The sequence below is a fragment of the Stenella coeruleoalba genome (assembly GCF_951394435.1).
Source record: "Stenella coeruleoalba genome assembly, chromosome: 11".
NCBI classification, from domain to species: Eukaryota; Metazoa; Chordata; class Mammalia; order Artiodactyla; family Delphinidae; genus Stenella; species Stenella coeruleoalba.
The window spans coordinates 4,578,327-4,593,383 of record NC_137157.1 but is presented as its reverse complement, the minus strand read 5'-3'; the positions used below and the strand labels follow the sequence as shown (position 1 = coordinate 4,593,383).

General features: G+C 55.4%; 1 protein-coding gene across 2 annotated transcripts; it reads left to right on the top strand.

Moving 5' to 3' along the window:
- Nucleotides 1-985: 985 nt before the first annotated feature.
- On the top strand, nt 986-8,730 carry UPK3A (uroplakin 3A; the record flags this gene model as incomplete). 2 transcript variants are annotated; one of them, XM_079935939.1, is made up of 6 exons in its annotated part: nt 986-1,037; nt 1,989-2,144; nt 3,020-3,299; nt 4,830-4,912; nt 6,767-6,899; nt 8,571-8,730. In XM_079935939.1, the coding sequence occupies 6 exons, from the start codon at nt 986-988 to the stop codon at nt 8,728-8,730; spliced, it is 864 nt and encodes a 287-aa protein (XP_079792065.1). The 2 variants fall into 2 exon arrangements, with proteins under 2 accessions (XP_079792065.1, XP_079792066.1); XM_079935940.1 differs by lacking the exons at nt 3,020-3,299; nt 4,830-4,912.
- Between the last annotated feature and the right edge of the window lie 6,327 nt (nt 8,731-15,057).

Below are 15,057 nucleotides of genomic sequence, written 5' to 3'. Positions count from 1 at the left end.
GTGGTACGCGGGCCTCTCACCGTTGTGGCCCCTCCCGCTGCGGAGCACAGGCTCCAGACGCGCAGGCTCAGCGGGCATGGCCCACGGGCCCAGCCGCTCTGCGGCATGCGGGATCCTCCCGGACCTGGGCACGAACCCGCGTCCCCTACATCGGCAGGCGGACTCTCAACCACTGCGCCACCAGGGAAGCCCCTCCCATCCTTTTACTTTTATTTTTAAAATGTAAAATCTAAGGTGTACTGGGAGATGTGCACGCTTCCTGATGCTGGAGGGAACCACCTGGTCCAGGTGAAGACCCCAACACTATTCTCAAAAGCTCCCCCAGGAAGCACGCCTTGAAAAGCTGATCCACCCCTTTTGAAACAGCCTTGGGCTGAGGGCAGCACTCCTGCGCTCCACCAGCCCCGGAGCCCACCTGCAGCCTTGGCGAGTCCCTGGCCTCCCGGGGCCTTGGCCTTGCGCCTGTGAACTGAAGGGCCACACCAGAGGTCTTCAGACAGCTCATAGACCCAGGACTTCCAGGTTTTCCATGACACCACTTTCACCCGTTAACCCGTTTCACCTTCACAAGAGCCCAGTGAGTGGCACGTAGTAGGGTTTCCATAAATAGAATTCCATAAAGGAATCAGCGTCCTCACTTTACAGTGTGGAAACTAAGGCTCAAAGAGGGCGTGGTTTGCCCCCAACGTCTCATTAGGCGAGAGACACCCTGAAAGCGCCGCTCCAGCCTCGGCACACAGTAGGAGCTTCGGTCAGGGGACGGGGAAGGTCCGGCGGGGATGGATTTGTGCCCTGAGCACCTCGCGGTCCGGGGGAGCCCGGGGCGGGGTTTATGCAAATATCCCGCGAGGAGGCGGAAGATTGGCTGGCTGCGGCGGGGGCGGGGCGCGCCGGGGGCCCAGAGCGGACAGGTGAGCGGCGGGAGAGGCGCGGTGCACGCTCTCGCCCCCTGGACGGCCCGCCCTGTCGCAGCTTCTCTCAGGCTATGCCTCCGCTCTGGGTCCTGCTGGCCCTCGGCTGCCTGCGACTTGGCTCAGGTAAACAGCGGATGAGAGGAGGGGACTGTGCCCGGGGAGGGCGGGCAGCTGTGTCCCGGCGCGTGTCCTGCACCCTGATCCTCCCGAAGGGTCCCCAGAGGAGCCTGGATGGAAAGTGGCACCAGGAATGGGAACTTATTCCCTCCAGGAATGGGCACAGATGCCTGCTCTGTGCCAGGCCCTGTGCAGGCTCTGGAGACCCAGATATTAATAATAATAGCCAATGTTGATTAATAAGCTTCTGATGGGGATTCGAGGGCTCTGTGTTTGGGTGCTGCAAGAGAAACACAGGGGACTGTGGGAGAGCAGAGAAGGGACTGGACTAGTCTCATGGTGATGCTTGGACTCGGGACACAGAGGGATATTTCATGTGAAGGGGCAGCATGGGCAAGTTCAGGGAGGAGAGGGGTGGCATTATCTATCCTGGGAACCTCCCACCCATTGTCCATCGGTATGCCCGGAGCATGAGGTCAGGGGGTGTGCATGGAGGGGAGGCTGGAGACCTACGAGGCAAGGCCCAGAGCTTCAGGACCTCACTGCCCCTCCAGAGAGGCTGGACCTTGTGGAGGGCAGTGGGGAGCCAGGAAAGGGCCCAGCAGGAGAGCGACGCAGTCAGATTTGCACGATAGAGCGCAGAGGATCGGGTAGGGCTGTTTCCTAGGGTCCAGGTGAAGAGGGTGGACTCAGACCGGGATGACGGGGTGGAGAGATGCATAGGAGGAGCAATGGGGTTCTTGGTGACTGAATGTCTGTTGGGGGGAGCGAGAGAGAAGTAGTTCAGCTGGATTTCCTGGTTCTAGTCAGGATGGCTGGGTGGGGACGGGGATGCTGCCCGTGTCTGCAGAGGTGTGTGTGTGTGTGTGTGTGTGTGTGTGTGCGTGCGCGCAGAGCATGCCCATGGGTGTGGACAGTTCTGCTGGGGGTCAGCTCCTGGCCTCATTGCTCCTCCAGGTGTGAACCTCCAGCCCCAGCTGGCTAGTGTGACCTTCGCCACCAGCAACCCCACACTCACCACCGTGGCCTTGGAAAAGCCTCTCTGCATGTTTGACAGCCCGGCGGCCCTCCATGGCACCTACGAGGTGTACCTCTATGTCCTGGTCGACTCGGGTAAGGGTCCTGCTTCCTCTGGGCTGCTCTGAAAGGGGCTTTGAGCTGTCTGCAGGCAGGAGGGAAGGAGACAGGTAGAGGGGTGCTCCATCCCTGCAGTTAAACCACCGATTCACCTCACTGATGTGCACTGGTACCCGCCGTGTGCCAGCCCTGGGCTGGGTGATTGCGGTCCCAGACGTGCATCTGCCCTGGAGGGACATCCAGTCTAGTGGGGGGAATGATGACAGCATCCAGCACTGGGTACTTACATTGTGCTTCCTGCTTCGCACACCTTAGAGCTGATAGTTACAACCTGCCTGCAAGGTTAACTGTTAGGATGCTCATCACAGGGGCAAATAATCGGGGCTCAGAGAGGCTGAGCAACTCATGGGAGCTCCCGGAGCTGGAGAGCAAATCAGATTCTCTGGTCCTCAAGCTCAAGTCCTGCCCAAGGCTTCCCGCGGTAGTTCAAGATCGGTGTTTGGGACGGAAGCCATGCATTCGGGCTTGCTGGCTCTGGGCCAGCCCCGACCTGCTCACTGGCAGCAACCCTGGGATCTGAGAGTGGGGACCCGATGACAACCTCTTACGTTTCTAGCCAGCAGCCATTTACAGCAGCTCCTGTGGGGTCATCATTTTATTCTTTCAGCAAAAGACTGCCTACCTGCGCCCACTCCCAATGTGCAGGCACTGCGAGGTATTTTCCTCCCATTTCACAGAGGGTCCAGAGAGGTAAAGTGAGTGGCCCAAGATCACCCAGCAAGTAAGGAAGAGACCCCAGGGCCCAGTACAGCACTGGCGCAGAGAGGATGCTTAGGGACGTTTGTTGAATGACTGAGTGAGTGACTAAGCTGGGGTGGCCAGGAACCTCACTCCCGGCACTGCCTCTACAGCCAGCTTCAGGAACGCCTCTGTGCAGGACAGCACCAAGGCCCCACTCAGCTCGACGTTCCAGCAAACAGAGGGAGGGAGGACAGGCCCCTACAAGGCGGCGGCCTTTGACCTGACCCCCTGCAGCGACCTGCCCAGCTTGGATGCTGTCAGGGATGTGTCCCGGGCCTCGGAGATCCTGAACGCATACCTGGTCAGGGTGGGCACCAATGGGACCTGCCTGTCTGACCCCAACTTCTGGGGCCTCTGCAACCCACCCCTGTCAGCAGCCACGGAATACAGGTGGGTGTGAACGGCTGCGGGAGAGGGGCAGGTGTGCCCCAGCCCCGACGTGGGGCGACCTAGAACCGGTGAAGTGCGAGAAGCCACCTTTCTCCGGAGCCTACCACATGCCAGGACCGTCCCGGCTGCCATAAAGGATTCCTGGCTTCCTGGGCTCGTGGCCGTGCACAGGGTCCTGCGCGCAGAAGGACCCCTCTTGGCGTAAGGCTCCGCCGCTGCCATCTTGAAATTCTTCACTTTTAAACCAGGGGCCGCATTTACCTTTTTACACTGGGCCCTGCAAGTTACGCACCTGGTCCTGGCCCATCACCCATGTGGCAGTTCGTTTGACAGGGAAGGAGCTGTGGTCCAGAGAGGGAAGGGGGTCACCTCGAGAAAGGCTGGGGCTCAGCGCAAAGACTTCTCCCGCCTCCCTGCAGCGCGCCCTTTCGTGGCCCACCCATGAAAGGGTGCGCTTGCAGGGAGCGCACAGCGGCTCATTTTCACGCGTATTTCCTGAGCATCTTCTCTGTGCCGAGCTGGGGGCTCAGCCCTGACCCAGGGCCAGGTGTCTTACCCAGTGCCAAGCCTTGATTACACTCACCCCTGTTACCATGGAGACGCCTAGGTTGGGGTCTCTGTACCCTCTAGGCCACATCTGGGGCCCAGGCCATCCCTTACCTCCATCCTCTCACAGGGCTCAGCCATCCTCTGGCCTCAGCCACTGGGCAGGACCTGAGTCCTGGCTGTCCTCTCCCCCACCCTCAACCCTTACCTCTGACCTTGGTCTTAACGTGGGAAAACCTCTCCCTCCTACTTGAGCCCACCCTACCTGGGGACACAGGGCACACATCCCAGCCTCTGGAATTCTCATCTTCAAACCTAGAGAAGCAGGGATTAAGCAAAACACTGGATGCTACAAAGATTTTAAGCGTCTTCATTTTTTTTTTAAGTGTCAGACTAGTGGCTGTTGATTTCTTTGATCTCAGAACATCCATCATTTTTAACTGAGTGTGAAGAAGACCTAAAGTAGGCCACGGGTATTCTGTACTGTGTCACCTGATCTTCCTTTATGTTCTGTAACACTTGGTTGGGATTTTCTGCATATAAAGTTAGCCTTTATCACAGGGCATCGGGGTTGCACGTGGATAGTGTTCCTTTTTTTTTTTTTTTAAGTCGCTTTTGTGAGACCAAGGACCAGGCTGGGAATAGAGGAAGGCAAAAATGCAAGAAGGACAGATGGGTCAATACTCAGCAAATCTGCTATGTGCACAATATATACGGCAGAGAAACAGAGGGGCTCCCGGAGAGAGAGCCTAGGCTCCGACGGCTTCCTGGATGAGGTGGCATCTTAGCTGTGGAAACACGTGGGCAAAGGTGCTGCCAATGCAAAGTCCAGCAGCATCCTGTTGCCAGAGCCCCCCACCGCCTCACTGGGGCCACCTAGATCTCCATCTCCTACGAGTCCCAGCTCTGCCCTGGTCCCTCCCCCTCCCTGTGGCTGAGGCTCTCAGGATGGAGAGAAGTCATCCCTGCTCCATTTCCTTCCAGATTCAAGTACGTCCTGGTCAATATGTCCACAGGCTTGGTACAGGACCAGACCCTGTGGTCGGACCCCATCCGCACCAATCGACGTAAGTGGTGGAAGTGAGCTGGGAGTGGTCCTCAAGGGAACCCAGGGAAGCACACTCATGCTGTCACTTGGAAAAGTCTCCCCAGATACAGGCAGGTTATTGGGTTATGAGGAAAATGCATGTTAAAATAGTTTAACCCAAGACTGCATCCTCCCTCCCTCCCTCGAGGACCAGGTGTCGTGACAGAGGAAGGTGGAGGATTTGCAGGTGTTTGGGCTGGCCGGCTGGATGGGTGTAACTGAAGACAGAGTCAGCCGGCATGTCCAGCCCTGATGGTGCATTTGCCTCCAAAGGGCTCAGCGTTTATCCTGCATTTAGACCCTAACGAGCCCCTTGTTGAGCCCTCAGGAGGACAGCATCATTATTCTGTGAGGCGGTTCCAGAGGAATCTTAGCCACAGGGCATGAGCCCTGGAGGCAGCAGGAGCGCCATTCTCCTACGGTTTTTCTGAAATGGGGGGTCTTGCAGGCCCAGGCATCTGCCGGTGGTCCTGCCCTGTCCCCCTCAAGCCTCCATCTGAGTTCTCAACACAGATCCCAGGTTTATACACACCTAATCATGTCTGCTGAACCTTAGGGGCGGCAGAAGAGATTTCCTACGGTAATTTTGACGACCTGTGACCCTACCTTTAGAACTCCCTGGGAATTCCCTGGCAGTCCAGACTCTGCACTTTCACTTCAGCTGTCCTGGGTTCGGTCCCTGGTCGGGGGGCTAAGATCCCACAAGCTGCGGGGCACAGCCAAAAAAAACAATTCCCCTGCCACCCATGGTCATCTTATGGGCCAGTTAGGGCTCTGTGAGGTTGCCTGAGGTCACATGGTTAGTGAGGGGGTAGCTGGGCAGGCATGCAGGTGGCTGGGGGCTCCTTCCTACCCTCTGCTCACCCCTCCAATGCCATGCCCATGCTTTGTGGTCCCACTGAAACAGCACTGCCCTAGGGCCGAGAGTCCCAAGTTCAAGCCCAGCATCTGAGCCTCACTGCTGGGTGGGACCTCAGTTTTCCCATCCGAAAAGTGGGAAGAAGAATCCTTGCTCTGCTTCTCCAGCAGGGTTCCTTCGGGTAATCCAGATAAAAACGCCAGGCCCAGCTCTCTTGGGGCAGGGAGACAGACCTACAGGCTTGAGGCTGGAGTCTGAGTGCCCTTGAACAGGAACTCAATCTCCCTGAGCTGCAGGGAGCAATCTGCAGAACGGGGGTCTCACGGGATTTACAGGAGACACTGGATGAAAAGTGGCCACAGCTCACAGTGGGACCTATAAATGGTTTGTCCACTTAGTTCCAAAAGGGTGACACTGGCCAGAGCAGAGGGAGGGCACAGTCCCCTGACTCCGTTAGACTGGGGACCTTTGCTCCGCCTTTATTTTGTTTATAGTCTGTATCCCATCCGTCTCGGAAGACTTGAGTCAGTTCATAATTTAAAATTATGCAAAAAGACAGTTAAAAGAGGGTGAGAGGGCTTTCCTGGTGGCGCAGTGGTTGAGAGTCCGCCTGCCGGTGCAGGGGGCACGGGTTCGTGCCCCGGTCCGGGAAGATCCCACATGCCGCGGAGCGGCTGGGCCCGTGGACCATGGCCGCTGAGCCTGCGCGTCCGGAGCCTGTGCTCCGCAACGGGAGAGGCCACAACAGTGAGAGGCCCGCGTACCGCAAAAAAAAAAAAAAGAAAGAGGGTGAGAGCAGACACGCAAGAGAAAGTTGGGGAGTGGGATGTGGTAGCAAGTCAGATAATTTCACCTGACCTGGGTCCTCGCTTCATCCCTGAGATTTTAGGCTTCCAGGGCAGGGGTCCCCTGTGCGTCCCTGGGAGGAGGCTGGGGGGTGCAGCGTCTGGAGAGTAAGCAGTCTGCATCCCACAGTCGCTCCGTACTCGGCGATCGACACGTGGCCGGGCCGGCGGAGCGGGGGCATGATTGTCATCGCGTCCATCCTGGGCTCCCTGCCCTTCTTCTTGCTTATTGGCTTTGCTGGTGCCATTGTCCTCAGCCTCGTGTGAGTACCCGCCAGCTGGGGGGAGGCGCGGACAGGGCTTGGGGACACACTCCACCAGGAGGGTCTTCTGAGGTGGGGAGAGCCCGGGAGCAAGAGAGCTGCCTTCCACCCTGGGTGCGGTGGGGTCTAGTGAGAGGGGAGCAGGGTCCTGAGGTGTCCAAGGTCAAGTCTTCAGCTGGGTAGGGGGTTGCTGAGCACTGGGGCTTCGTGGGCAGATCCTAGCTCTGACACAGCTGTGCGTCTTGGGCAAGTATTTTATCCTTCTACGCCTTAGTTTCCTCTTCTGGAAAATGGAGATTCTAATCAATATTATCTGCCCCATGGAGTTTCGAGGGTTAAGTAAAATATTCCCTATAGAGTCCTCAGGGCAGTACCCAGGTACTAAATGGGTATTAGCTTCTGTTGTCATTATAATTCACTCACTTGCAGTACAGATGGGGAAACTGAGGCCTGAGGGGGGAAGGGTGGCCCAGGGTCACACCACCAGGTAAAACAGAGCTGGACCAGAGCTCCTGAGTCTCCTGACGCCACTACCAACTTTGATGTGCATCTATTTAGATCAGGACTGGAGGTGTCCCATGGGGTGTCTGGAGCAGCTAATGGGGCTGCCTGGTGGGAAGACAGGAATCCACTACTCCTGGGAGGATGGAGCAGGGGGTGAATCAAGGCAGCCGCAGGTGCAGGTACCACGAGAATCCAGAAGAGAATCTCCAGGGCAGATCCTACCTGGAGCATCAGGGTGGACTTCCTGGAGGAAGGAACAGCAGGCACAAATTTTTATCAGGACTGGGATGAATTGAAAACTCACAGGCAGTGTGCATCTCAGCAAGAGAGGCAGGAGACCCAGGAGGCTTTAAAGATGGGGGGCGGGAGGGGGGGTTGCCTGTCCCAGCGCGGGTGGAGAGAGTGGATGGAAAAGCTCCTTGGAGTAGGTGAAATTACGTGGAAAGGTAGAGACTAGTCAGGCAGGAAAAGACGTGGGGTGGGTGAAGGATGGAGTAGGGAGCGGGCAGTGAACTTAGAAATCAGATCGCCCTCTGACATTTAAGTTAAAAACACAGATAATAGATGAGATTAGCCACCAAGAGACTGATCTGTCTGGCCAGACCTGGGAGCAGTCGGGATGTGGTGATGTCCTTCCCTCCCCTTGGGCAGCACCAAGGTCCTGTTACCTGACTTTAGCCTGCCTCTTCCATTCGTCCCTCCTACCATCCCCACCCCAGCTCCAGCTGCACACAACTTCCCACTCTTTCCCCAGACACTCCCTAGCCCTTCCTATCAAATGCCTGGAATACCTTTCTGTGCCTCCACTCTCCTCCTTTAAGGCCAGATTAACTGCCCCCTCCTCCAGGAAGCCCTCCAGTGGACTCGTCCACTCTGTCTGGTCGTTGTGTGCTGTGGTCTGTCTCCCCATACAATCTTAGCTCTTTGGGGACATTTGTCCAGCTCACGGTAAGACCTGTAAATTGTTCACACAATTCCAAAAGAGTGATACTTTTCTTATCCCAGGGCCTGGCACACAGTAAGTGCTCTGGAAAGATTGGTCTATTGAATGAAGGCCTAAGGTGACCTCTGTGAAAGCAACGTCTAAGTAGAAAGGTCCCTGACCAGCTGAGGGGTTGGGGTTTGCTCTGCGCCCCTAACCCCGGCACTGTTCATCTCCTCCGTCAGGTTCATGGGCAGTGCTGACAGGGAAACAGCCCACGACTCCCAGATCACGCAGGAGGCCGTCCCCAAGTCCCTGGGGACCTCGGAGCCCTCGTACACGTCTGTGAACCGGGGGCCACCCCTGGACAGGGCCGAGGTGTATGCCAGCAAGCTCCAGGACTGAGCCCGGATGCCGCTTCTGGGCGGCCACAGTCTCCCCAAGGGGCTTGCTCAGGGGTCTGCAGGGGGCCATGTTCACACCCTGACCCCACCCAAGGCGAACACAGGGCCTGTTGGTCCAACTGCAGGAAAGCAGTTAATAAAATCTTCCCAAGATTTTGAGTTCAATAAAGACTTACAGAATGAATGAGTGAGATGCTGAATGAATGAATGAGTCGTCATTTTGAGGGTTTGCATTGTTTCTCTGGAGGGTGGGGGCAGGGGGCTAATTTTCAGTCAAAGCGAAGGTGGAGAGGGTAAGGAAATCAGGGCTGTTAGGGCACCAGGGTTGTCTGAGTTTCAGGCTCCTCCGGAAGATGGGAAATCAGCACCTCCCCTGAGGGCTTCGCGTGAGCTTTAGGGATTATTAGATGCCGTTTTGGGGTTTGCTGGCTGTGAGGTACCAGAAGCTGATCTGGGCCCAGGGTACGGCTCTGCTGGCAGCTCGTCCTGTCCCCCCCACCAACCCTGTATTCAGCTCTTTCTCTTTGGGGCTCAGTTTCCTCATCTGTAAAATGGGCTGATGTAAACAGTTAATTTCAGGGCCATGCACTTCTGGGTCCCTTCATAGCTTTCTCTGAGGACCCCAACACAGGCAGGCAAAAGAGGCTGCAGGACACAGGGGAGGGGCACCGAGTCCTCCTGGGGGACAGACGGGCTCTCCCAGTCCTGGGTCTGTGAGTCTCCGCTCAGATAACTCAATTCTGTCTTCTGAGCCAGGTAGCAAGACTGCTTTCCTTTCTGGGATGTGCAAAACAAGTCAGTCCCACTTCCCATCACTGAAAGAAGAGGTTTGTCAGGGTACTTTCCCAGAGGTCCGGTGGTTAAGACTCCGTGTGTCCAGTGCAGGGGGCGCAGGTTTGATCCCTGGCTGGGGAACTAAGATCCCACATGCCAAGCGGTGTGACCAAAAAAAAAAGAAGAGGTTTGTCAGAGCAGGGTTGCTTAAAGAAAGGACGCTACCTGACAGCTGTGAAGAGCCCCAGCAGGCTGATGGGGTGCTCTCCGGGCACCAGATCACGGATGCTGAGACATGTCCAGATGCACCAGAGGGGGCCATAGCTGACAAGGCAGGAGGCCTTTGACCCCTTTGGAATGGCATTCAGGCCCCTTCTGTGCAGCACAGGGGAGAGGAGGATACACCTTCATCTTTGGGCAGCATGGGGTTGGGGGGTGAGCTTGGATTTGAAGGCAGAAGCCAAGCTGTGGCCAGCTTCCAGCCAGTTCTATCCAGTCTGCAGAATAACCCAAGCTGGTGGGCGGGGGTGGGTGGGAGAGGCTGGGCTTGGCTCATGGATTCTGGGCTGGACTCAAGCTTCCCAGAAACTTCTAATTATAAATACCCACAGAAGCAATTTTTCTAGCTCACTTCTCAGATTCTGAAGGATCCTCTCCTCCCATGACTGAGCTGGCAGGGCCTTCAGAGCTGAGCTTTCCACCTCCACACCGATGCTGCTTCACCTTCCCTCCCACCTCAATCATGGTTCATCAATGAGCTGATCACTGTAGACATGCTGTGTGACTTGGGGCAAGGAAGTACCCTCTCTGGGCTCCTCTGACCTCATCTGTGCAAAGAGAGTCAGAATGTTTGTGAAGGTTGCTCCAAAACAGGTGATTTTTTCTGAGATCTAATCAATCACGAGGTGATGTCATTCAGTTAAATCCAACCAAGCCCTGAGCTCCAGGCTTGGGAAAACTCAGAGCCACCCATCCGGTCAGAGTAGAAATGCACAGAGGAATTGTCAAAGCAGAGCCCTGGACAGAGCATGGTCTGTCCTTTGACACACAGGTCAGTCCAGAAATGCTAGAAATGCTGTAAGAATCAGAGGTAGGATTCCCCTCCCCACCCAACCAGGGCTGGCATAGCCAGGAGGGCTTCCTGGAGAAGAAGGTGATTTTCTCAACTTTTCTCAACATATAACCTTTTGAGATTTTTTTTTTTTTCTGTCAGCGTAATTCCCTTGGGGCCCATCCAAGTTGTTGCAGGTATCAACAGTGCATTCCTTTTTATTGCTGAGTAAGTGTCCCGTGATGTAAATGGACCACAGTTTGTGTATCTGTTCTCCCACTGAAGGACATTTGAGCTGTTTTCAGTTTTTAGCTGTTATGAATACAGCTGCTATGAACATTTATGTAAAGTTTTTACATGAACATAATTTTAATTTTTCTGGGGTGAATACCTGAGTGCTATTGCTGGGTTGCATGGGAAGTGCATGTTTCCTTTTTTTTTTTTTAATTTAATTTTGGCTGTGTTGGGTCTTTGTTGCTGCACGCAGGCTTTCTCTAGTTGCAGTGAGCGGGGGCTACTCTTCGTTGCGGTGCTCAGGCTTCTCATTGTGGTGGCTTCTCTTGTTGCAGAGCATGGGCTCTAGGTGCGCGGGCTTCAGTAGTGGTGGCTCGTGGGCTCTAGAGTGTGGGCTCAGTAGCTGTGGTGCACGGGCTTAGTTGCTCCTCCGCACGTGGGATCTTCCTGGACCAGGGCTCGAACCCGTGTCCCCTGCATTGGCAGGCAGATTCTTAACCACTGCGCCACCAGGGAAGTACAGCACTATTTTTTATTTTAGCCATTCTGATAGGTGTGTAGTAGTTGTATGCCTTCACAGTCCCACACACAGTGTGAGAGTTCCAGTTCCTCCACATCTTCTGCAACACTTGGTATGGTCAGGCTTTTAAATGCTGGCCATTCTGGTGGTGTGTAGTGGTTTTGATTTGCATTTCCCCATAATAATGTTGAACACCTTTTCAGGTCCTTATTTGCCATTCATATATTTTCCTTGATGAAACGTGTTCAAAGCTTTTGCTCAGTTTTTAAAAACTGGGTTGTTCATTTATTGTTGAGTCATGCGTTCTTAGTATATTTTAGATTGGGTCCTTAGTCAGATACGTGTTTTGCAAATTACTCCCAGGCTGTGTTTTGCCCTTTTATTTTCATAGTGGTGTCTGTCCCTGACCCAACTTCCCTTTTTTTTATAGCCTCCCCACGCCCTGACACGTGTTTTTTTTTTTTTATAAATTTTAATAATGGTTATGTTTTTTAAAATTAATTAATTAATTTATTTTTGGCTGCATTAGCTCTTCATTGCTGTGTGCGGGCTTTCTCTAGTTGTGGCGAGCGGGAGCTGCTTTTCCTTGCAGTGCGTGGGCTGCTCATTGCAGTGGCTTCTCTTGCTGCAGAGCATGGGCCTAGGCATGTGACATGTGTTTACTGCTCATTTCCCTTCTACACCGTCAGCTCCATGAGGGCAGGGGCTATTTTCCTGCTGTGTCCTCAGCTCCTAGGAGGTATTCATGCTGGTCCCCCAGCCTTATCATGGCTGCTGGGGAGCAGGGGCCTGGATTGGTGAGCCGAGACCTCAGAGTGGCTTGTTGCAAACTTCCAGGCCAGGGGTGAGGAGGCCTGAGCTGGGGCCTGGGTGGGGGCAGACGGAACAGCAGAGAAGGAGGGCCAGAGAGGCTTCTCCAAGCTTCCCTCCTCCCTTCTCCTGCCAGCAAAGCCGTCCTGCTAGCTACACATGCCCCACCGGCTGCCCAGCACTGGCATCACAGTCCTACCTGCCAGCCTGCCCAGACATAGGTGCAGCACCAGGAGTTTCTACAGGAAATTGATGTGGGGGAAGGTAGGGGAATTCCCTGGCGGTCCAGTGGTTAGAACTCCGTGCTTTTGCTGCCGGGAACTAAAATCCCACAAGCCATACGGGGCGTAGTGTGTGTTATCTACGTAGGGTGTGGTCCAGAGGTATGCACACCTCAGGCCTTTACCCCCGTGCAGGGCATCTTTGTGTTATGATGTGGGCCTTTCTGTGGCAACGGAACAACAACTTCCTTTCTAGGATGGAAGGATTGTCGGCTCATCCCTGATGTCTTTTCCCTCTTCCGGGGCCCCGCCTGTGACTCTGTCCCTTTTCTCCATTCTGCCAACACCATGCCCTTTCTGTAGCCAGGGATGTCCTGCAGCGGTTCCCAGCAGTTGCCTACCCTCCAGCTTGGCCTGGTTACTGTAAGTCTTCAGTGTCTGTTTTTCAGTCTGTTAAAGGGGAATAATAATACCTACCGCGTAGGACGACTGATGGTGCGGTAAGATGCCTATGGAGAGCTTAGCACGTGGCACGTGGTAGGTGCTCAATAAACAGTAGTGTAAACACGCACACAAAAGCATGTCCACGAGAGCAACTTCTGCACAGAAGTGAGTGGGGTCTGTCCAGGGAACCGAGCCTTGTGGGTTCACGCATACACATATCCACTCCTGGGTTCAGTACCCGCTGAATGAGACGTGCTCACACCCATGGGGTGGAGGCTGGGATGCGGACTCCTACACCCTGCAGCGCCCACACCATGTGACATACATCCGCACCCCAGCACCATGTCGGCTCTGTGTCTACCTGCCCCGCCACTGCCTTATCTGCTCTGAGAGTGTGCAACGCGGTCAGGTGGCAGTGCCTCCCAGTAATTTTCCACAGCTTGAGAGAAGCTGTGTCTCTCTTGGATATGGGGGAGGGGAGGGGAAGGCATTGTTTCCAAGGTGTCCCTTCTGCTGGCTTTGTCCTTGTAAGGCTGCCTGGCTGAGCTTTTGGGTGGAGGGGCTGAGACTTCCAGCCTGCACCTCGCCTGGAGCTGAAATGATTACTCTAGCTCCAACGTCCTGGCACACCCTGCCCGGGGCCCCGCTGTGCCTTGGGTCTGACCTCTGACAGCACCGAGCCCACAGGGTTCTATTTATCAAGGTCCATGCTGGGGCCTGGGGGCCTTGAGGGCAGGGGCTGTCTCCTACAGATCCAGGTGTAAGCAGATAGGTTAGGGGGTCCCCAGAGAAAAAGAATCAGGCATGGCTTTTTTTTTTTTTTTTTTTTTTTTGCGGTATGCGGGCCTCTCACTGTTGTGGCCTCTCCCGTTGCGGAGCACAGGGTCCGGACGCGCAGGCTCAGCGGCCACGGCTCATGGGCCCAGCCGCTCCGTGGCATGTGGGATCTTCCTGGACCGGGGCACGAACCCGTGTCCCCTGCATCGGCAGGCGGACTCTCAACCACTGCGCCACCAGGGAAGCCCTAGTTGTGTCTTTTGACTCCACGTTCACCAAGAGGTGAACCCGGTTTTCGGGTAACACAGGTGCCCAGCACCCAGCACAGGTGCTCAGGAAGTGAATTGCACTGTGTTCCGACCCTGGGTACAGGGCATTAGGAGCCGCAGGCAGTGGTGGTTAAATGTGCCTCAGCTTCCCCATCTGGAATAATAACGATGGCGACTTCCTCACCTTGTTCCAAGAACTAAAGGAACACAGGTAAGTGCCTGGTACCACATAGGAAGCCCACCTCTGCTCCTCCTTCACTCCTGACTCACTGGCCCCCACGGTGTTCGGGGCTCTGGGGCCCCAAAAGTTCACAGGCTTTTGAAACTTACCAGCACGACTTCCCTCACGAATGGGAGGCTCCCTGTAGGCTGGGGGTGGGGTGGGGTTTGTTAGCCAACTTTAAAACCCGCGGGGGGGTGGGGGTGGGGGGTTGGGGGGTGCTGAGGAGAGAGGAAATAGCCATTAACTCTGGCTTGCTTGGGCAAGGCAGGGCAGGGAGGGCGGACTCAGGAAGGACGGGAAGGCTGGCTAGAGGAAGTGGCTTTTGATCCGGTTAGGTTTTCTTCAGGGAAGGGAAGGGCTTCCAGGGGCAGACAATGGGAGGAGGGGGCCACCAGAATAATAAGATCACTAGGGGACACTAAAGCAGCTGCGTAACGCTGTGCCGAGCCCGTCTATGCGCAACCTCATTTGGTTCTCTCAACCACCCCAGGAGGCGCGCACTAGCGTCACAGGTTTTACAGACGCGGAACCTGGGACACGGACGGGCGTGTGGTCACTGGGACTCACGGGATCCGAACCCAAGCTGGTCTCATTCTCAGCTTCCGGGTGAGAGTATTTCTTGATGAGGGAAGAGCACGGGTGGACACTCACTCATTCACATTTGGGCACCGAACGTGTGCCCAGCCCCCTTTTAGCTTCTGGGTACCCAGGGATGGACACGGCGGACAAAGTCCCGGCTTTCCCGGGGAGCTGGGGAGAGACAACAAGTATACGTAACTTCGGGTAGAATTGTGAAAGAAAAGAACGCGGGGCTGGGGGAGGGGACTGGCGATTTTAGGTCCGCAGGGTCTTTGGCAAGCAGGGCGTGTTTGGAGACCCGACATTGGCCCGGGTCTGGACCCAACTCGGGTTGGAGAATAGAAGCTGTGCATGAGTGTGATGCAGGGCCTGGCTGCAGAGAGGCGCCTCCGATTGCACTTAATGGTCTCTATATCCCTGCAAAGT